The 25,496-nt window shown below is 28.9% G+C and overlaps 2 protein-coding genes across 4 annotated transcripts in view; one reads left to right on the forward strand and one right to left on the reverse strand.

Moving 5' to 3' along the window:
* The window catches only part of LOC127290976 (uncharacterized), a 112,181-nt gene that overhangs the window by 48,475 nt on the left and 38,210 nt on the right, over positions 1-25,496 (reverse strand). The gene's annotated exons all lie outside the window — the stretch shown is intronic.
* LOC127290979 (uncharacterized) lies at positions 15,936-17,159 on the forward strand. The gene has a single exon (XM_051319843.1). The coding sequence runs from the start codon at positions 15,936-15,938 to the stop codon at positions 17,157-17,159; it is 1,224 nt and encodes a 407-aa protein (XP_051175800.1).

Raw genomic sequence — 25,496 nt, forward strand, 5'->3', positions numbered from 1 at the left:
AGTTACACTTTATACTAAAAAAATTCTAGGTATTTTACTTTTGATTTAATAAATAAATAAATTTTTATTTTATTATTTTTTTAAAAATAAGTCAAAAAATTAAAAATTTATTAATAAAAGACGAATAAAATCGTATTTCAAAAAAAGTCATACAAATTCTTATATTCCGAATCTTAAATAATAAAATATATTTTTTTTATCTTTGACAAGAAAATTGTTTTCTCGCTAAGTGCACAGTCCCACACAAAATACGTACAGAAACGGCACTGTAATTTTGAAAGTAGTTGTGACTTAAGCGCCGTGCACGTTCAAGTTTCAAAGAGTGGGAAATTTTAGGAAAACGTGCATGTAATATTAATTATATGTATGCGATTAAGACGGGTTTTGTTGTTTGGGAAAATTTTTAAACAAAAAACATTTAACAAAAAGTTATATATGCCGTTTAAAAAGTACTGTCTAGGGCTACAACTTTGCCTAAGAAAGTAGTAATTTTTTTCAAAAATAAAAAATTTACGTCTGATTTTCCGAGTATGGTATTTCTGTCCAAAAAATAATTCACATGCAAGTTGAGACATACCTAGTGATTGTGAAATGATTAAAAGAAAATAACCACGTCATTTTTTAAAAGTTTCTTATTTATTTATTTATATTGATGCTATTGAAGAATAAAAAAGTTTAAAAATTTATTAATTTTTGTCAGAATTGGCATCTGAATCGCAATTTTGTCTTAAAAATTTCTAATATCCTCTGAGCATATAAAAAAAGTTCTGTTTATTTGGCCCACAGTTACTGCCAATTTATTCAAATGTTTAGTGAAACCTATTGCCTTTTTTATTTTTTTTCTTACAATTACTAATATTTTATCAAAATGTTCATTTGGGTTAAAGTTACTGACAATTTATTGAAATATTTAGTGGGGGATGATCGTTAAGGATTGATTTTGATCCTTATAGGGTTGATAGTAATTGAAATATATTCTGCGAGATTTCTAGTATTTATAATATTTATTAAAACTTTTTGTTTTAGAATAACTTTAAAGTTGTCGAAATAAAGTATAGTGACTTTCCGCGTCTCAACCTGCATGTCCTAACGTGTCTCAAACTGCATACATCACTGTCATATTTTGAAAAAATGAAATTTTTTGTCGGTGTTAAGATATGTTTGAAATTCCATTAAAGTGTTAGAATAGAATTAAAACTGCTACGTAAATATTATATTCACTTTTATCTATTACTATAAAATATACACTTTATTCACTGCACGAAAATAATTTAAAACACTTTTTTCTTTAACATTTTTGATGTGCTCTTGCTCGAACACATATAACACGAGTTTCAGCTTTTGTCATATATAAATAGTTTTCCTATTGAAAATCCCCACATGGAAAACCACATGGGAACCTATGTCAAAAACTATGTAAAACCCCACTCTTATATAGGAAACCATATGGATTCCCATATAAATCCCCATGGGAAATTGAGACAGGAATTCACATAGAAAAATATCAAAACAAGGTTCCTCATTTTTCATGTCAATTCCAATGTCAAATACCATGTTAAATACCATGTTCAATACTAAATGAAATCCTTTATCATTTTTTTCAAAAATTTTCCCTTGTCAAACCCCATGTCATTTCCTATGTGAAATCTTTTATCATTTTTTTGAAAAATTTCCCATATTAAACCCCTGTCATTCCCCATGTGACATGGGGTTTGACATGGGAATTGACATGGGAAAATTTTTCAAAAAAATGATAAGGGATTTCACATGAGCAATGACATGGGGTTTGACATGGGAAAATTTTTGAAAAAAATGATAAACGATTTCACATGGGAAGTAACATGGGGAATGACATGGGAAAATTTTGAAAAAAATGATAAAGGATTTCACATGGGAAGTGACATGGGGTTTGACATGGTAAATGACATGGGGGTTTACATGAGAAAATTTTTCAAAAAAATGATAAGGGATTTCACATTGGAAATGAGATGAGGATTGTCATGGGGTTTTATATAGTAAAATTTTTTTAAAAAATAATACAGGATTTGACTTGAGCAATGACATGGGGTTTGACATAGGAATTGATATGTGAAAATTTTTGAAAAAAATCATAAAGGATTTGACATGGGAAATGACATGGGGTTTGACATTGGAAATTTCAATATAGATGTTGATCATCATTATAGTTCCACAGTTACGCCACCTGATGGTGAAAATATTTTCTCTCACAGTTGAGATCAGTCTGGAATACTATAAAAGCTGAGAGTCTAACTCACAATCAGAAGTAAAGTACACTTTTTTTTATATTCAGATGAGTTGCAATAATATTATTTGATATTTAATCAAATAATTAATATTTGTTGTAAACTGCAACTGAAAATTCCCGAATGAAATCCTATATCGTTTCCTATACTTAAATCCATGTGAAATTTTAGATTGAAATTTGTAATGTTAGTTATTTTAAAAACCGGGAAGACCGCTCGCCGGATGGAGCCAAGGTTAAATAATATGTTTGTGAAAAAGAAAGATGGCGTTAAGCGCCATCTACAAGACTTTAATTATTACATAATTTATTTGAAGGACCTTGTCTTTGAAGCCAGTGAGGAGAGGGGTAAATTCAATAAAACACCTTAGATCTATTTAATACACATATTGAAGAATAAGAAACAAAAAAAGGACTGTTACAGAAAAATGAAAGTACATATTATAATTCGCGTCACATGGCTCACATGAGATTGTCGCCGACAGATTTCGAGAAGGAAGAGAACGCTGCCATGTAAATCAAAAAGAAAAATAAAAAAATTAAATAAACTTTTTTTTTATATTAGCCGTAGCTAAATTTATCGCACTTCTCCACGAAAACCCTGGGTGCACTGAGTGTCGAGTATCTAGAATTATACAAAGGAAACGGCGGATGTTATTTCGTACCCTGGTCTATCTTCAGAGATACGCTCTGAAAGCCCCACAACAAAATAATGGGGATTCCCGAAGTCCACGCATGGCGACTTGTTCTAGGGTTCCCGGACTAGGTCATACTAAAGTATGAATAAAGTATAATAATATATATATATATATATGTATATGAGAGATTCTTTTTCAATCGCCCCAGCCCAAAAAATCAATGTTCTGGGATTGGCTTCATCCTTTGGTAAATTGTTGTCCTATACACTAAAAAACGCTTGAGAGAGCGGTTGTTTAAATGACCGTACCGCAGCGCCACTCGATGTGTAAACGCACAGCTCAATTAAATTTGGGAGAGTTGCTCTTTTAAAATGATGGTGAGAGACTTCCCTACTTACAAGGCTCGCTGTTTTAATAAAATTAGTTAAACTGTCATCTTTTACTCTCATATTCCTCCCCCATCAAAAATATCCCCGTGGAAATCCTCGAGGATTTCCTCGTGTCAAATTTAGACGGAATTCCTTGAGGATTTCCACGAGGATTTTGTACTCTAATTTTTTTGTCTGTATTTTATAAATCCGCAAGGAATCCACGAGGATTTTGTACTTAAATTTTTCGTTTCTTTTTTAATAATTCCCACGGAATCCACGAGGATTTTGTACTGTAATTTTTTGTCTGTATTTCAAAAATCCGCAAGGAATCCACGAGGATTTTGTACTTTATTTTTTTTGTCTGTTATTAAAAATCTTCACAGATTTCACGTCGATTTTGTACTATAATTTTTTTGCCTGTATTTCAAATATCCGCAAGGAATCCACGAGGATTTGTACAAAGAGAAAAAATTGAATTTCAAAGTTCGAAAACCTCGAGGGTAATTAAATGCCGACAAAAAATATTTACTGAAAAGTCCTCGTGGATATTTTCAACGATCAGGAAATAAAAATATTTAACTTTAAGTTAAAATCATTATGGATTTTTTTGACGACAGTGAAACACAGATAAGACATTTTTAAGATAAAAATCCTCGTGAATTTATAGGTGCAGGGAAATTAATTCAAAGTTCAAAATCCTCGAGGAATTCCTTGCGGATTTTTGAAATACAGACAAAAAAATTAGAGTACAAAATCCTCGGGGATTCCTTACGGATTTTTGAAATAAGGACAAAAAAATTAGAGTACAAAATCCGCGTGGAAATCCTCGAGGAATTCCGTCCAAATTTGACACGAGGATTTCCACGGGGATATTTTTGACGCATATTGTGTTCAGTGTATTATACGTATATTTGTTTTGTATTAAATACACATTTAACCAAGAAATTAAAATGAAAAAATATTTATTTTTGTATAAAATAGTATGGAGGCTATGTTTTAAATTTTTATATGTTAAAGTTATAAGTTATAATAATTAATCTTCAATTGATCTTTCAATTATTGGTTGTAGGAATTAAAGTCATACTATTAATCAATTATTTAATAATATTAATAAGTCGATATTCATGAAAAATTATTTATTTTTATAAATTATATTAATTTTGAATGTAATAAATCAGCAATTGAAATTTAAAAAATGAAATACATAATTATACAGTTTAGTATAATATTGTGTAGGTGAAATTTTTTTTAATCTCAATACAAAAATTTTGTTTGGGGTTTTACCTTCAAAATATAATAATTAATTATGAATGTGTACATAATAGCGAGTATATATAGTAGATATACAGTGCCGGTTCTAGATACAGATTCCTGCACCGACATTTACCGACATTTGAAATAAAAAATGGTTCTAATCCATTCTAATCGAGAAACTTCTAAAGAGATACAAAGAAAAAAAATTTTTCCTGAAAATTCCCCAAAAACTTGTCTCCCAAAATTTGTAAATTTTTTTCAAAATTGAGAAACGAATAAGTATATTTATGAAGTACAAGTTGACATACAGAGTTTCACTATATCTCCTGATCATACGGTAAGTATAAAATATTTTTCAAATAAATTTGGTTTTCTTAATATTTAAATAAATTGTTTAATTATTTAATAGAATAATAATTATACAGATATTATCAGAATAAGAAAACATCACCTGTTAATGTTATGAGTGGTTTTTTGCTTGGATGATAAAAATAGTTACATACATTTCAGAGAGGAATCATCTGTAGTGTAATATGAGATATGTCAGCACAATAAAATTAGAAGACATATAATACTTATTATTATTATCAATTATTATTTATTAATAATTATTATTAATTATTACAATTATTATGATTAATTATTACAATTATTATTATTATTAGTATTATTAACTCTCAAGATGTAATTTTTGCATGAATTTTAATTTATTTTCACATCAGAAAAATGTATGACTATAAAAGAGTGAGGAAAAATTTCTTATTACTACATTGTATTGTTATGTCCGATTATACGGTAAGTAGAAAATATTTTTCAACTAAATTTTGTTTTCTTAATATTTAAATAAATTGTTTAATTATTTAATAGAATAATAATTATACAGTTATTATTATCAGAATAAGGAAACATCACCTGTTAATGTTATGAGTGGTTTTTTTGCATGGATGATAAAAATAGTTTCATACAATTCAGAGAGGAATCATCTGGAGTGTAATATGAGACATGTCAGCATATTATATTATATTATGTATAAACGTAGAGATGAATGAACATATGTTTTTAATGTCTGAATCATTCCCTTGGAATAAATATATATATATAATAATTAGAAAAGGAAAAAATGTATTATCTAAAAAAAGATAGAGAATGAATTAAAGAAGTATAAAATGTGAGAATTAACTCTCCAGTTTCCATAAAGTCTCGGGTAGTTGATTTGTATTGAGAAGTTGTGACTGAGTGTTTGCGTTAAACATAATAGTTGTCAGTGTAAAAAAATACCATTTTAAATAATTTATATTGTGGTTGAAAATTTTAAGGAAAATGGAAGGAAAATTAAAGAAGTTAAACAGAGCTGCTAGTTTTTTACCAATTAAAAAATTGAGTGAATTGATCCTTAATGAATATTATAATATTACAGATATTAAACAAACAACAACAAAATTTGGTTTAAAAATTGTGGCTGAAATTGATAGTGAATATGTTGTCTTTCTACCACAAAGGATGGTAAAGGTTCTTGAAAGTGAAACGGAATCATTTACTCATTTACAACAAGCTGCGGAGAAAGGAGAATTACAATTAAAATTTTTGGGTGGAAAATACAATTACTTTGAATTTGTATCTAAAGCAGAATAAAAAATGGCATATCTTCCTCTTAATCAATTACTTCTTTCAACCACATATAACTTAAATTCATCATATACAAAACAAGTAATTATTGGTGCCGAATTAAAGAGCAATTTATCTATAAAAATAAAGTTATTAAGCAGCCATCCTCAAACATCAGTCTCATTCTCAATACTAGAATGGAAATTTTTCAACACGTTTTATTTAGAAATGGAAGAATTTTTTTCTAATAAATCTGAACCTCGTGAAATCAACTGTGATACATTTCATCTGAATTTTGTCAGTTATTTAAATAATCGCTTTGTATTAATTAAAAATTCAGTTGAAGGAGAATTAGCATTTTCTCTGAAATTTGAAACTTATAATACTTTGAAGCAACTCAATCGCTGTGTGAAAGAAAGTGCAAGGGAAATAAAATTTTTGCCTTTACAACAAATTAAATTGAATATTATTAAAACAATTGAAGAAATTGTATATCAACGATTTGAATTACACCACCTGACGGCTTTGGAAAAATTTGTTCGGAAAAATAATTTTAAAATATTGGGAAATGTATTATTAAATAATGAATGTGAAAATCCTGTAAATATAGAAAAGCTTTTTTGTGAAATTATTACTTTTCATTCCAAGGCAATTTGTAATGAAGTTTTAACTTACATTCAAAAATTCACAAGCAAAATATCACATGAAAATTAGAAAGTAAGTATTTCTGCAGTTTTCTCATTATGTTCCTAATTTTTTAAATATAATTTACTTAATATATATTTGTTATATATGTTTCAGAAAATTCTGTCCAGAACCTTTTACAAAGTGAATTTAAAAATGAAAAAAACAATTCTAGTGAATCCTTAAAATTAATTGATTATTTCAAGAAGAAGAAATAGATGATGATGATGATGATGATGATTGATCCAATGAAGAAAGGAATTAATTAATTATAAACATTTAATGTATTCATGTCAGTTATGGTAAAATATATATTTAAAAAAGAAGTAGATGATGATGATTGATCCAATGAAGAAAGGAATTAATTAATTATAAACATTTAATATATTCATGTCAGTTATGGTAAAATATATATTTAAAATGTATTTTTATAATTATATATTACTATTGTATTTATATTAATGTTTAAATTATAAGAAAATAATGTACACTACAGAAATATACCATATGTTAAAATGATGATACTAATTAGATATAAATAGAAAAAAAAGATGATGTAATATCTTAATATTTATATTAGAGGAGAATAATTTTTGAACAATAAATATATTTTAGAAATTCTTCAATTTATTTCAATAAGAAAGTTTTACATATCCTCATTTATCCAACTATTATGAGAATTATCAAATCCTAACCATTTAACATACATTCTATGACGATGTTTTTTTAATATTTTTTCAATTAAATAAATATCTGGATTTTTAACTATAGCAATTTCTTCTTCATAAAAATTACCAGCTATAGGTCTATTTTGATAATCTCTGAGCAAGTATGTTACTGGTTTAGTATTGTTTACCCGATCAATTGTGAAAATTTCTGTTGTCCAGTTAGGTGTGTAACCTTTCTCAAACATATGTTTTAGTTTACTTATTCTAACTTCATCTCCTTTTCTAAATTTCGGTTTCTTTTTCGAAGATTTTACAACAAATGTTTTATAAACGTTAAACAAAATTCTCTTTTCATTATTTTTGTTTACATCTTTTGGTTTTATTTTTATGGTTTGGTGCTTAGTGTTATTGTACGAGAAAAGTAAATCTTGCAAAATACCTAACCATTTGTAATTGCCTTGCGAACTAAATTGCATCCACATTTTATTTTTCAAGGTACGATTAAAACGTTCACAAATCGAAGCTTTAAGATTACTAAATGTGGAATACATATTTATTTTATATTCTCTCATGAGATTTTTGAAATTAATATTATAGAATTCTTTTCCTTGATCCACGTGTAGGTTTTTCGGCACCCTGCCTTGGTCCAGCACTGTCTTCATTGCAGCTGAAATGTCTTCACCAGTTTTATTCTTTACAGGAACAGCCCAGGCGTATTTTGAAAAATTGTCAATGACCGTTAATATATATTTGTAGTTTTTATTTTTCTTTGCATATGTTAACATATCCACCAGGTCGGCTTGCCAAGTGTCATCGATTGCTCGTATATCAAACTTTCGCCTAGCATAATTTCTTCTAACAGGTTTATGCAATTCTCTAATTAGAGCTTGCTTCTCTTCATTCATATTTTAAAATCAAACTTTTCTTATTTTATTCAAGTGCACTTAATCGTTTATCCAACTGAGTAAGGAACTCTTTATTAAGTGTTAACCACTCTATATTTCTTTCGATACTTATTTTTAGATTATGCATATATTTATTTACAGAATCTTCTAGTCTTATTATTTTTATATTATTGTTAAGTATATCAGATCTCATAGATCCTAATATCTTATAAATTTCATTGACTTCAGTGCTCACAATTTTTTTCACAAGACTCAAGTTAGTTGCATCACCTTCACTTAAAGCTTCTGCAACATTACACAACTTTTTATTTTCAACATTGAAATTTCCTTCTGTTGTATATTTAAAGCCAACTCCAGGAGGCCCACGAATAGAATTTTCAATTTTTTTAAAAGAACGTCCAAATACGTCGAGAGACATTATTCAACTGATTTGTTTTTATATTAATCAAAATTAATAAATAATGTTTGCTTCTCGTAGTTCTTCAATGATTGATAAAATTTCGTTTGTGTGGCTTGGATTTCCTGCTGACTGAGATGCTAACAGTAAACCTAGTCTGTCCACTAGTTCATTTGGGTCATCCCAATATATATAGTCCATTTTATTTGTTTGTTTAGCAATCATAAACTCAGGTAAGGCACCCCCACGAGAAGAAATCTTATTTTTTTTACCATTTCTTTTTTTAGTAGGTGAAGATAATTTGTCTATAAATCGCTTAAATTTGAAGGATTTACTCTCACGAATGTCACTATCAGCTTTATAGTTTTTTTTTATGTGCGTTTGTCAAGAGAAGTATTTTTTTGAAATTTCCCAAATCTTTAGCATAGATCGAAGACTCATCTGGAGTTTTTTTGAAAAGGAGTTCAAGTAATCCTTTACTGCTAGGAAATGTTGAATTAGCCACATTTATATAGTTTTCATTAAAACTTATCGTAGAATTACCAATCTTTAATTTGTTTTTACCTGATTTTCTTACACCACATATATTATCGATTTCTCTACTGTTTTTATTTAACATCTCAAGATACATTTTTGTGTCCTTATCTAACGATCGTGAAGAAGAAGAATGTGATCCATCATCATCATCATCATCATCATCATCATCATCATCATCATCATCATCATCATCATCATCATCATCATCATCATCATCATCATCATCATCATCATCATCATCATCATCATCATCATCATCATCATCATCATCATCATCATCATCATCATCATCATCATCATCATCATCATCATCATCATCATCATCATCATCATCATCATCATCATCATCATCATCATCATCATCATCACATCATCATCATCATCATCATCATCATCATCATCATCATCATCATCATCATCATCATCATCATCATCATCATCATCATCATCATCATCATCATCATCATCATCATCATCATCATCATCATCATCATCATCATCATCATCATCATCATCATCATCATCATCATCATCATCATCATCATCATCATCATCATCATCATCATCATCATCATCATCATCATCATCATCATCATCATCATCATCATCATCATCATCATCATCATCATCATCATCATCATCATCATCATCATCATCATCATCATCATCATCATCATCATCATCATCATCATCATCATCATCATCATCATCATCATCATCATCATCATCATCATCATCATCATCATCATCATCATCATCATCATCATCATCATCATCATCATCATCATCATCATCATCATCATCATCATCATCATCATCATCATCATCATCATCATCATCACATCATCATCATCATCATCATCATCATCATCATCATCATCATCATCATCATCATCATCATCATCATCATCATCATCATCATCATCATCATCATCATCATCATCATCATCATCATCATCATCATCATCATCATCATCATCATCATCATCATCATCATCATCATCATCATCATCATCATCATCATCATCATCATCATCATCATCATCATCATCATCATCATCATCATCATCATCATCATCATCATCATCATCATCATCATCATCATCATCATCATCATCATCATCATCATCATCATCATCATCATCATCATCATCACATCATCATCATCATCATCATCATCATCATCATCATCATCATCATCATCATCATCATCATCATCATCATCATCATCATCATCATCATCATCATCATCATCATCATCATCATCATCATCATCATCATCATCATCATCATCATCATCATCATCATCATCATCATCATCATCATCATCATCATCATCATCATCATCATCATCATCATCATCATCATCATCATCATCATCATCATCATCATCATCATCATCATCATCATCATCATCATCATCATCATCATCATCATCATCATCATCATCATCATCATCATCATCATCATCATCATCATCATCATCATCATCATCATCATCATCATCATCATCATCATCATCATCATCATCATCATCATCATCATCATCATCATCATCATCATCATCATCATCATCATCATCATCATCATCATCATCATCATCATCATCATCATCATCATCATCATCATCATCATCATCATCATCATCATCATCATCATCATCATCATCATCATCATCATCATCATCATCATCACATCATCATCATCATCATCATCATCATCATCATCATCATCATCATCATCATCATCATCATCATCATCATCATCATCATCATCATCATCATCATCATCATCATCATCATCATCATCATCATCATCATCATCATCATCATCATCATCATCATCATCATCATCATCATCATCATCATCATCATCATCATCATCATCATCATCATCATCATCATCATCATCATCATCATCATCATCATCATCATCATCATCATCATCATCATCATCATCATCATCATCATCATCATCATCATCATCATCATCATCATCATCATCATCATCATCATCATCATCATCATCATCATCATCATCATCATCATCATCATCATCATCATCATCATCATCATCATCATCATCATCATCATCATCATCATCATCATCATCATCATCATCATCATCATCATCATCATCATCATCATCATCATCATCATCATCATCATCATCATCATCATCATCATCATCATCATCATCATCATCATCATCATCATCATCATCATCATCATCATCATCATCATCATCATCATCATCATCATCATCATCATCATCATCATCATCATCATCATCATCATCATCATCATCATCATCATCATCATCATCATCATCATCATCATCATCATCATCATCATCATCATCATCATCATCATCATCATCATCATCATCATCATCATCATCATCATCATCATCATCATCATCATCATCATCATCATCATCATCATCATCATCATCATCATCATCATCATCATCATCATCATCATCATCATCATCATCATCATCATCATCATCATCATCATCATCATCATCATCATCATCATCATCATCATCATCATCATCATCATCATCATCATCATCATCATCATCATCATCATCATCATCATCATCATCATCATCATCATCATCATCATCATCATCATCATCATCATCATCATCATCATCATCATCATCATCATCATCATCATCATCATCATCATCATCATCATCATCATCATCATCATCATCATCATCATCATCATCATCATCATCATCATCATCATCATCATCATCATCATCATCATCATCATCATCATCATCATCATCATCATCATCATCATCATCATCATCATCATCATCATCATCATCATCATCATCATCATCATCATCATCATCATCATCATCATCATCATCATCATCATCATCATCATCATCATCATCATCATCATCATCATCATCATCATCATCATCATCATCATCATCATCATCATCATCATCATCATCATCATCATCATCATCATCATCATCATCATCATCATCATCATCATCATCATCATCATCATCATCATCATCATCATCATCATCATCATCATCATCATCATCATCATCATCATCATCATCATCATCATCATCATCATCATCATCATCATCATCATCATCATCATCATCATCATCATCATCATCATCATAACTCTCAAATTTTTCCACCTTTTCAGTTTTAACATTTTCATCTTTATTATTAATATCATCTTTTTTAAGTACTTTAAAATCACTAACTAGCTTTTCCAGAGGATTAGTAATAGGTTTAAAAGTATCTTCTAATTTTTCTGCAAAGTTTTCTTTATGTAACTTTAACAATTTATGTTTTCGTCGAATTGCGTCACTGGCTTTTGCCAAATGCAGCGCAATATCTTTTTGTTTTTGAATTTGTTCAGTTCTTGATGATGACATCTTAATTGAACCAAGTTTAAGCTATAACTAATCTTAGAGGCTGGGTGCAATTCACTTTAAGCTTCAGAAACTTTTATAAAACAGTCAAAACCCTTTCTGTATCTACCATTATTAAGATCACTATCTTTGTCAAGGACAATGAAACCATATTTGTCACTATTCCAACATGAGGAACATAATTCCTTAAATTTTGTATATATCATATCTGTATTGACATGATCATCATATATGTGTTTAAGGTTTAAATCATCCTGTCTAAAAATTATCAAAAAATTCACATTATCTCGAATTAAATGCTTTGGAATCCGTGTATACGTTTGACATAAATAAAAACAATCAATAAGTCTATGACGACCCATTGAGAAAAATTCTCGAATCCTATCTTGTTTATCACAGGCTATATCATCAAAGACAATTGTAGAATTTGGTTTTGCTTCGTTTGGTTGAATAACCTCTTCATGTTCATGAAATGGAAAATATTCAATTCCTTCCACTAATTCAAGAGTTTTTTCCAAAAACTTATATTTTGGTTGATTTAATGATTTGGAGAAAATGTAGATATTTTCAAAGCGTAGTCCATTTGAATGTAAAAGTAGAGCAAGTAAAGCATTTGTTTTTCCACAGTTCGATGGACCACAAAAAATTGCTCTTACCGTATTGGGTAACAGATTTCCATGACGTTTTGTCTTAGACTCTTGTTGTGTTACTTTATCAAAATCTAACACAGGTAATTTTGTTGATTGTTCTTTGAACTCCATCTTTTGATATTATCTGAGGTGGAAGAGTATAAATACAAAACTGTTATTATTTTTAGTATATCAGTCTATATATTAATTTTTTTTAGTGAAAAATGTAAATTATTCTCTTAAAACTTAATTCAATATATCCTATGCAATTCAGAAAGGTTAAATATTCAGAGTAAACTGAGCTATAAAGTATAAATACATTGCTTTTATACATTTTGAAATCAGTCTTAAAAAGATACTCGTTGTAGAAATATAAAAGAATGCTTGTAAAGAAAAAAGCAAACAGTTCTAAAAACTCTATCAAACGTGGTAAAGGTCTCTTAAATAAAATTATCAACAAGTTACCTATTGAATTACATATTCCTGGTTATCAATACTGTGGACCTGGTACAAAATTAACAAAACGATTGGCACGCGGTGATCCTGGCATTAATATTCTTGATCAAGCTTGTAAGGAACACGATATTGCATATTCTCAAAATAATAGCCTTGAAAGTAGACACGTTGCAGATAAAAAACTCGCAGAAAAAGCCTGGAATCGTGTACATGCTGGTGACGCTAAACTTGGTGAAAAGGCAGCAGCTTGGGCAATTACTAACGCTATGAAAATGAAAACTAAATTGGGAATGGGTCTTAAATCGAAAATTAAAAAGAAAAAGAATAAAAAGTCTACATTTCCATTAAAAAATATTGTTTTAGCATCAAAAAAATTTATTGCACCAAGCCATGATACATCTTCTGCTATAAAGTCAGCTTTAAAAGGTGCACGTTTAGCTGTGAAAGTAGCGGGTGGAAAATGCAAAGTGAAACAACCTCGAATTTTGCCTATACCGAAAAAAGTTGGTGGTTTTTTACCATTTCTTATACCACTCTTTGCTAGCCTCAGTGCAATAGGGACACTATCTGGTGGAGCTGCTGGAATAGCAAAAGCAGTTAATGAGGCAAGAGAAGCTAAAAATCAACTAGTAGAAAGTCAACGCCATAACAGAACCATGGAATCAATAGCTCTAGGAAAAGGTCTCTATCTTAAGCCTTATAAACAAGGATTAGGATTAGCATGTGGTTTAAAAAAAAAAAAGCCCAAAAAATCGTAAAATTGCCAAAAAGAGCATTGACTAATTACGATATACTTAAATACGCTAAAATTATGAAAATTCCACACTTTCGTGGTGTTTTTATGCGTGATGAGTTACCAGTTTCAGGACCTTATAAATTTGAATCAGCCATAGTAAATTTGGATAGTAGAAATAATGCTGGTACCCATTGGGTAGCTTATAGGAAGATGAACAATGATGTTGAATATTTTGATAGTTTTGGTAATCTTCAACCTCCTACAGATCTTGTAAAGTATTTCAGTGTTAATGTTATTAAATACAACCATAAGAGGTATCAAAATTTTAATACCTATGTGTGTGGTCATTTGTGTTTAAAATTTCTTTCAAATAAACTTGAGGTTAAAACTATGTTTACTCTTTAAAAACAAAGGCACTGAAACATTGAGTTTAGTATAAATTAAACTAGCAATATGAACGATTCATTAACATTTACCTTATCAGGTAAATCATCCATATTGGAGACACAATATTTTCCACCAATTGAATTGTTACCTCATAAGAATTATGTACTTGGTCTGGTTGAATTTCTTACATTTAACTCTATCCCAAATGTAGATATTGGACACAATAAGTTTTATGTTGATCAAGAAGAAATAACTATACCAACTGGTAGCTATGAAATTGGTGATATACAGCGCTATTTACAAAGTGTTTTGAAACCCAAAGGAATTGAAATTTATATTAAACCAAATAACAATACTTTACGCAGTGAGATTTTGTGCAATCGTGACATTAATTTTCAAAAAGATGATTCCATAGACCAATTATTAGGATTTGAACCTCAAATTCTTAAAGCTGATAAATATTTCCAATCTAACTTACCCGTGTCTATTATAAAAGTTAATGCACTACGAGTTGAATGTAATATTACAACCGGTGCATATATAAATAATCTGAAGGTCCACACGATTCATGAATTTTTTCCAACAGTTCCACCAGGATATAAAATAGTGGAAGTACCATCTCATGTCATTTACTTGCCTATCGCCGTCAAGACCATTGATCAAATTCAGTTACGAATTGTTGATCAGGACGGAAATCTTGTAAATTTTCAAAGTGAAACAATTACCATTAGATTGCATGTGAAAGCAGTATAAATGGGTATTGCCTATAATCAAAGAATTGGTTACGGATATAAGAAGCCAGAATGTGTAAAAAGAGTCAGTTACGACACCACAACCAAGAGGTTAACACCTCAAAACATTCAACTATTGAAGAATCTGGGTCTGAAAGTGATCGAGAAGAAGAAACAAAGAAGATAACAAGAGCTGTTTGCATCTGTTTTGTTGTTTTTCTCTTTAAAAAGTTTAATATTTACCAAAAAAGATGGAGGATGAGGATGTGTTAAATATTGCAAAACCAATTGTCTACAATGAATCTATTGCTCACTATGAGGTTCATGCTCATCTACCATATGCCTCAGCAACATTTAATAACAGTGATGAAATAAGAATAGCTGTACAAAATCAGGATCATTGTGTTTTGCCAAGCAAAAGTTTTTTACATATTCAAGGAAAATTACTAAAGGAAAACGGGACACCTGTTACACATACTAGGTTTATTAACAATGCTATCTGTCATCTGTTTGAAGAAGCTCGTTATGAACTAAACGCTATTGAAATTGATAAAAATAGAAATGTTGGTCTTACAAGTCTCATGAAAAATTACGTTTCTGTTTATGGAGTTCAAAGTAAATTTTTAGAAAACGCTGGTTGGTTTTTGACCTGTAACGCAAACACTGTTCTTGTTGACAACCTTGGAAATTTTGATATTTCAATACCATTTAATATTCTATTTGGTTTTGCTGAGGACTACCAAAAAATTATTGTTAATGCAAGACATGAATTAATTTTAACCAGAGCAAGAAATGATATGAATGCGATTCTACAGACAGGTGAAGAACAAATTAGTGTATCCATTAATAAAATTGAATGGTTATTACCCAATGTTCGCTTGTCTGATTCACGTAAATTCAAATTATTAAAATACATTGAGAAAGACCCACTTATTCCAATAAGTTTTCGAACATGGGAACTCTATGAGTATCCTTTACTACCACAGACAGCCAATCACGTGTGGACAGTTAAGACATCAACGCAGTTGGAAAAACCTCGTTTTATAATTTTAGGTTTTCAGACAAATCGAAAAAATGTTAATACTAGAAATGCCAGTCATTTTGATCATTGTAAAATTACAAATGTTAAATTATTCTTAAATAATCAAAGTTATCCATATGGAAATTTGAATTTAGATTTTGATAAACGACACTATGCTGTCCTTTATGACATGTATGCCAATTTTCAAGCGACGTATTACAATAAGGAGCCCCAACCATACTTATCGAAAAATGAGTTTTTTGAATATGCTCCACTTATAGTAATTGATTGTTCAAGGCAAAATGAATCATTAAAATATGGTCCAGTTGATATTCGTCTTGAATTTGAATCTAAGAAAAATTTACCTGACCAAACAGCAGCTTACTGTCTTATATTACATGACAGAATTGTTGAGTACAGACCAATTAGCGGTGGGGTTAAAAAAATCGTTTGAATAAATTATATAAATTATTAAATATTTGTATAACATATTTAGTCTTCAGAACAATGGCATACATAGTAGATGTTCAATGTTTCAAATTGCCTGTTAACGAATTTATTATAAAGGAATTAGCTATTTTACCGCTTGAAAAAACTTGTCAACAACCATACAAATTTATTTTTCAACCTCCATGTGATTGGAACTGTATTTCACCACATTATAAAAGAATGAATAAGTGGTTGGAAAATAATCTACATTGTATATATTGGTCGTCTGGTGATGTTCCATATACACTACTTCCCATTATATTAGAAACTATTTTTAAAAATGCAACTCTAATTTATGTAAAAGGCTTAGAAAAAAAGAAGTGGTTAAAAAGTTTTCTTAAGCCATCTACTGTGATTATAGATATGTTAGATATAAACTGTACATCGCTTCAATCACTGAAGCATGCTTCGCATAATATCAAGCCATGTTATTATCATCGCAAAATAATTGAAAAAGATTTAATTCAATGTGCTGAGCGAAATGTAAAACTATTATCAGAGTGGTTATCTAAAAATACTAGTAATAAGTTGTTGTAAAAAAATTTTGATGTGCAACATTTAAAAAAAATAAACATATATAAAAATCAAAAGAGTCTCATGTCATTTATTTATAAAAAAACCCTTTTATTTTAATCAAAATGTTAATATATTATTATTGTCAAAAAGTAAAGAATTGAGTAAAAGAAGTTACTTTATTAATCGTAGATAACTATTTATTTTAATATTTTAAAAATCAAATAATAAGAAATGAGTAATGTTTTCAACTCCAAGCTGCATTCGATGTATCACATAGTTTGTAGGTGTGTAGAAGAGGTGATAAGCGGCCGGGGTCTAAGCACATGTTGATGAAGCGGGGGACGAAGGTATGGAGAGACACATAATCTTGAGACGTCAGTGCAGCAAAGGGGGTGACTAAAGTAGGAATTTATACAGTTTTGTGACCTAGTTATTACAATTTTGTGACCTAATTGTTACAGTTTTGTGACCTAATTGTTACAATCTTGTGATCTAATTGTTACAGTTTATTAACCTAATTTAATTATATTATATAAAAGGTTGTTAAAAACTGTAACAACTAGGTCACAAAATTAGAAAATTCGTGATTCTTACAGTGTAGGCAGGGTATCATATTTTGAAATCAACACTCTTTTCATACTTCACTTCTGCTGATGGGGAATTTACTAGTTAAAAACGTGTACACTTGATTACCGGTATTACACCTCATATTACTCTTATTACTAAGTATTACACGTTATTACAGAGTATTACACATTATTACAGAGATATTACAGAGTTTTTTGCGTTATTACAGCACTGTAATAACGCATTATTACACGGTATTACACGTTATTACACGTTATTACACAAGTATTACAGGAAGAGTGTACACTTGACTACCTGAGTAAATTCCCCCTCGACTTCTGCTGTGTGAATATTTAAATTTAAATTAAAAGAAGAAATACTCACCCTATTTATTTATTGGTAATTTTTTTCATCATGGTGAATTGTAACCCCAAGGAAGCGTGTCCGTTGTTCCTGGTAACAAGACTCGTTTATCATCTTGCCAGTTGAGAACAACTTTACTTTGTTTGAATGTATAAACTTCATGTTTTTTACTTTTAATAAAGTGCTGATTTTGGATCAGGTTTTCAGATTTTTCAAGAGTGTGCTTGTAATCATTAAACTCTATTCTTTTTAATGTTGAAAATTTCACACCTTTTGCTTTCTTTTTTAACTCTTCATTATCACCCCATAATTTGAAAGCATACAATTTTGATCTCAAACCTATAAATTCGGCTACAATTTTACCATTATTCTCATCTTTCATAAGCCCTAAAACTTTTTTATTTACAAGAGGTATATTATAAATATTATTTTCTGGATAATCAGATGTGTCAAATTTATGTAAATCCCGTCTGATATAATCATAAATATTTGGTACTGTGAAAAAATAAATAAGACTGTCAGTATCAGTATACAGTAATTTTGCATTTTCACCGAAAGTTTTCTTTATGTAATTATAATGGAAGTCGTATATTATTATTTTTGATATATCTAAAATTGTGAATCCTGTGTAAATTGGTTTATTAAACGTCACTTTTGTTTTATTCATTTCAATAATAACCATATCTTTATCGAATACAATACAGCTATGAAAATTTGGTTGAGCGATTAAATTTTTAGCACAATATCTTCCTTCCCATTTTGTCACTAGTTTTACATCTCTATGTTTTCTAATATTTTCCATAGTTTTTCCAAATACAGAGTTATTCATTAATTTATAAAAATTTTTTTCAAATTCATTACTTGACTTTTTTCTACATTCTGTGTTTAAATCAATATATGGCTTCAACCATGATTTTTGTTTAAATTTCAAAACTCTATGTATTTGAATTAATTTCATTCCCAATGATAAATATTGTTTTAAATTTCTATAATGAATTATATATCTTTTCTTTGATAATAAGTTTGGAATTAATTTTGGAAGTGTGCATTTTGGAAGTGGAGGTACATAATGCTCGGGACATAAAGGGAAGTCTTTATGTAAATTATGAAGTTCAACAGGATATTCAAGATCAACCTCAAGAATATATCCTTCTGGAGATTCATCTGAAATATCCAAGTAAAAGTCATTCTTATATTCTTGAAACCATACAAAGTCTTTATATGGCAAATATTCACTCATAGAAGCACCATACTGATTGTTGACATCAAAATACATTATATAAGACTCTAATTCAGAGGGATTAAAATCTTTCTCCATAAATCTATTATTCGCTTTCGCATATCTATTTGAGCATTGGGATACTCCACCTCTAATACCTCTTTCAATGAAAAGTAACATTTCTATATCTGTTAGCAAATCAAGTTCTACGTTTGTATACTTAAGCATTGCATCGAATGCCAAACCTGGTGCAGTATAATAATGGAGTGGATCTAACTTGTATGTTAAGAAGCATGTTTTTCTAAAATTTTCGAAAATGTCAGCTAGAAGTAAAACATCAGTCTTTAAATATAAATCAGAGTATTCACCTAATGTTTTCAAATTAAATGTTTCCCATACTTTACAAGCATGATTATAGTCCTCGTCTGAAATATGAGAGTCATTTAACTTAGAATAAAAAGATTCTTTAATCGGTAACTGACATTCTTCTAATTTCTTCCAGCTATTAATATATTCATAAGGAAAGACCCCCTTTCTTGTCAATAAATTGAATTCATCTAAATTACTACAATATTTTTTTGTGATTTCTTTCTTATTATTTTCAAGGTATGAAGATAACTTTTCTAAACTACTGGGCATGAATCTAAATGAGTCTAAAAATCGGAATTTTATTTTTGTATTTTCTACATCTTTTGTAAAGGAAATGTATTTTTCTTTGTTTATTGGTAATAATTTAATACCACCCTCAAAAGATGTTGCAAGTTCTCTTATAATAAAATGTGCATCATATCCAGACAAGTTATGAAAAATTACTGGAATAACTTGTGAATCTTTATAGTTTACATTACAACTTTGATGTGCAGGACCACGATATTTTCCTGTAAAATGACAATGATCTCGGTGCTTGATGTCATCTTCTTTAAAAGTTTTTTCACATATATGACAATTTGTTGCTGTATTAAATTGCATTTGTTGTGAAAAAGTTAAATTTTCCATTGGAATTATATTTGTAAAATAAGAATTTGCTTTTACAGACAATTGCTTCAATTCATTCATGAACCATTTAATACAATCCGATCCTCGAAATATTTTAAATTCAGAGAGTGATTCATCAAAGTTACAATGTAAATAGAAAGCCACACTTGCCGGAATATGCTTTAGATATGGAGCTGTATTCACGAAGGTATTTGTTACAGGTTCTAAAAGACTTTCAGTGTCAGCATATATAACAAATGGAACATGTTCTTTATTTTTGTAATTTTTAAATTTTAAAATATTATCATCTTCGTTTGGCATAAAAACTCTACACTTATTTAATTTTTCACAATCAGGAGTATGTTTATTAAAAGAGTGCTCATGTGTAAAATGACATAAACATCTATCACAAAACCATATTCTATGACAATTTTTTGTAATCTGTGAACTAACTAATCGAGATAAATCGTTGATTAGTGCAAAATGATAAATTCTCTTGAATTGAAAAATATCATCATTATCATCATCATCAAAGTCAATTTCATTATTTTCAATCATTAATAAGTGATATGTTGGTTCATCTGATTTATATTCACTTAAATAAAGTGGAACAATATCATTTTTTTTATTAATTTTATCAATTCCATAAACGTTAATGGTTAAATTGTTTAGTTTTTCAAATTTTGAAATGTCATTTAGAGAAATAGGGAAATTTATATCACCAATCTTTAAATCAGTATCTTTGAAGTGTGGGTATGAACTAGTGCAAGACACATTACTCTTTGCTGGATAACGTTGGGCAATAATTGACCATAAAAAACAGAATTGATCATTATTTTTAATATTAATAACAGCTCTTTTATTGATTATAAATTGTGGCATTTTTATAAAAGTTGATAATCCAGTTGAAAGAGGAACGTATTTATTAATATTCACAGTTAAATTTAAAATTTCTTTCAAAGACCACCCTGACTCATTCTGTTGAAAATCATCAATTTTAACAAAAAGTTTTTCTCTAATTTCACTCTCAAACCATTTATCAAAATTTGTTGATTCAAGAATTTTTGAATTTTTTGTGTTAAAAAATTTGACATCATCAATTTCTCTACCATTTTCTAAAGCACTATAATTTGCTGCAAAAACAACATTAACTTTCAAATTTCCCATTCTTTTAAAAATTTTTTTAATTTTAGAGATAATTATGTTTTTCGCATCACTAAAAAAACAATCTAAATTTTTATGTTTTAAATTTATTATTAAACCTGTTCTAATTCGATTATTAAAAGCATTCTCGATATCATCCCACCTGATCCATTTCTCATCTTCCTTGAGGCCTAATCTTCGCCTCCTTAGCTTCTTAAATTTCCGACTGTTTGCCTTCAAAAGTCCAATTGTTGATAAAATTTTTCTCTTTTCTCCACATGGTAATGATTTTTTTTTTAAAAGTTTAGTAAGTTGATTCACATTTTTTACACTATTTTTAATCCAAAATTTCAGTTCTTCAGGTGTTGTTTTTTTACTTAAAGTTGCTAAAGCAGTATTCATAACCTTCAAAAATTCTTTACAATAGTCAAAATTCATTGTGAATTAATAAAAATTTAACTGTTCCTTGATATTTCACATCGGACGTAACAATACAATGTAGTAATAAGAAATTCTTCCTCACTCTTTTATAGTCATACATTTTTCTCTATCTCTTTTTACTAAATATACTTCATCATTTTCTAAGAGATTTAGATTGAATCATTATTGTCAGCTGATGTGAAAATAAATTAAAATTCATGCAAAAATTACATCTTGAGAGTTAATAATACTAATAATAATAATAATTGTAATAATTAATAATAATAATTGTAATAATTAATCATAATAATTGTAATAATTAATAGTAATAATTGTAATAATTAATAATAATTATTAATAAATAATAATTGATAATAATAATAAGTATTATATGTCTTCTAATTTTATTGTGCTGACATATCTCATATTACACTACAGATGATTCCTCTCTGAAATGTATGTAACTATTTTTATCATCCAAGCAAAAAACCACTCATAACATTAACAGATGATGTTTTCTTATTCTGATAATATCTGTATAATTATTATTCTATTAAATAATTAAACAATTTATTTAAATATTAAGAAAACCAAATTTATTTGAAAAATATTTTATACTTACCGTATGATCAGGAGATATAGTGAAACTCTGTATGTCAACTTGTACTTCATAAATATACTTATTCGTTTCTCAATTTTGAAAAAAATTTACAAATTTTGGGAGACAAGTTTTTGGGGAATTTTCAGGAAAAATTTTTTTTCTTTGTATCTCTTTAGAAGTTTCTCGATTAGAATGGATTAGAACCATTTTTTATTTCAAATGTCGGTAAATGTCGGTGCAGGAATCTGTATCTAGAACCGGCACTGTATATCTACTATATATTGAAACACATTTATTTTTAGGGTTCCGTACCCGAAGGTGGAACCCTATTAATGAGACTAGTGAAGCAAGGCATGTACCACCCCCCCTAGCGGCCACACGAATTTATCTAGAGGGCAGAAATTTGGTATACATATGTATTTTGGCGTGTAGATTACAGGAAAAATATAGTGAATCTCATAGGAATTGATTATCATAGCGTTGTCAAGGAAAAACCATGAATTTTTACGAAAAATTCCTGAAAATGACTATGTACCCCCCCCCTGGTTGCCACATCTTTTTACATAGAGAGCTCAAATTTGGTACACTTATGTATTTTTACGTGAAAATTACAGTTAAAATATAGCGAACATGATTCGGATAGATTTACATAGCGTTGTCAAGGAAAAATCAAAAATTTAGAAAAAATCGTTTAATCCACCTAGCGCACACACTATTTGACCAAGACAGTTCATATTTGGTATACTTACGTATTTTTGCGTGTAGATTACAGGAAAAATATAGCGAGCACGATTGGAGTTGATGATCATATTGTTTTTAAGGAAAACTCATATTTTTAGAAAAAATCATGCATTTTTCGAATAAAAAAAGAAGAAAATTTTATCCTAAGGGATCCAAATTTATACTTTTTTACGTTTTTTTACGTGTAGATTATAGAAAAAATATAGCGAGAACGATTCGAGTTGATTATCATAGCGTTTTCAAGGAAAAACTGATAATTTTCGATAAAAATCATGAATTTTCCTCAAAAACCGAAGAAAATTTTGTCTAAAGAGTTTCAAATATATACACTTTTACGTATTTTTGCGTGTAGATTACAAAAAAAATATAGCGAGAACGATTGGAGTTGATTATTATAGCGTTTTTAAGGAAAATCTGATAATTTTCGGTAAAAAACATGATTTTTCACCAAAAAAATTTTTTAATTGAGTTTTTTCAAAACATACAATTTTTTTAAAAAGTGGACTTTTTCCTTAAGTTTTACAATTTTTGACCCAGAAAGATAAAATTTTCTTCCTTTTTTTGGGGCAAATTCTTGATTTTTTTTCAACTCCAATTGTGCTTGCTATATTTTTTTGTAGTGTTTTGCCATTCTTTATAATTTGCCATTTTCTATTTTTTACCATTTGCTATTTTTTTTATCTTTTGACATTTTTTATTTGTTGATATTTTTATTATTTTTTAGTTTTATTAGTTTATTTTCAAATCTATGTACTCACATCATTTTTAAATTTATGCGTAGATTATGTTCTATGTTTATGGCTATGATTATGTCTACGTTTTCTATCTAGGCCTTCAAACTTTAAACCTCTCAAATTTTAGGTTTAAGGGTACGGAACCCTCGGTTTTAATGCGAGTGTAACTCGTACTTGTCTGATTTTTTTAAAATTTGTTTTGTTTATGTGAAAAACTCAGAACTAATATTTAAATTTATTTCAAATTATTGAAATATTCTTTAAATTTTTGTTAAATTAACTGAAACTTTGTCATTTGTTTATTCAAATTAGATTGTAAAAAAAGTAAATAACTTATATTATATATATGGAGGTAATAAAATTAAAATTATAAAAAATATATGATGATATATTTATTGCACACGTGGCAATTTATAGAACAATATACAAAATATATCTAGTCGAAATACATATAAATTCTCCTTAAAAATTACATTATAAGCCATACCGAGTGCAAATAAAATGCGTATTGTTATTTTTTACTGACAGGCAAGGTGAGATTAAGGGTAACTCAGAGAATTTAATAAATTTAGTTTCTTTTTTACGTTCAACAACGTAAGCATGATAATGTTCATCGAATATTATTTCATCATAAATGGCAATGTGAAAGAAAATATCATTTTCTATTTTAATGATTTTTAAAATTTTTCCAAATTGTTTTTCGGTTTGTTCTAAATTAATAACAAGAAAAGTTCCAACTTTGTATAAAGTACCCCAAATTTGAATTTTATTAAATAATTCCATACTATTTACGTAATCTTTAAAGTGAATTGTCGCTTCATAATAAACTGTAGAATCAGGTGAAAATAAAATGATATCATTTTCACATTCCAAATTGTGAATCGTTTCGCACGTTTTTAAAATTTGTTTGGTCGCTATTGTTAACAATAAATTTTTGGTACAACTTGTCGACGTTACATTAGCTTTTAATTCTTTGTGTCGCGATTCAAATCTCATGCACCAAAAATGAATACAAGGACCATT

The sequence above is a fragment of the Leptopilina boulardi genome, unplaced genomic scaffold (assembly GCF_019393585.1).
Source record: "Leptopilina boulardi isolate dan_hultmark-lab unplaced genomic scaffold, ZJU_Lbou_2.1 LbouV2_98, whole genome shotgun sequence".
NCBI lineage: Eukaryota > Metazoa > Arthropoda > Insecta > Hymenoptera > Figitidae > Leptopilina > Leptopilina boulardi.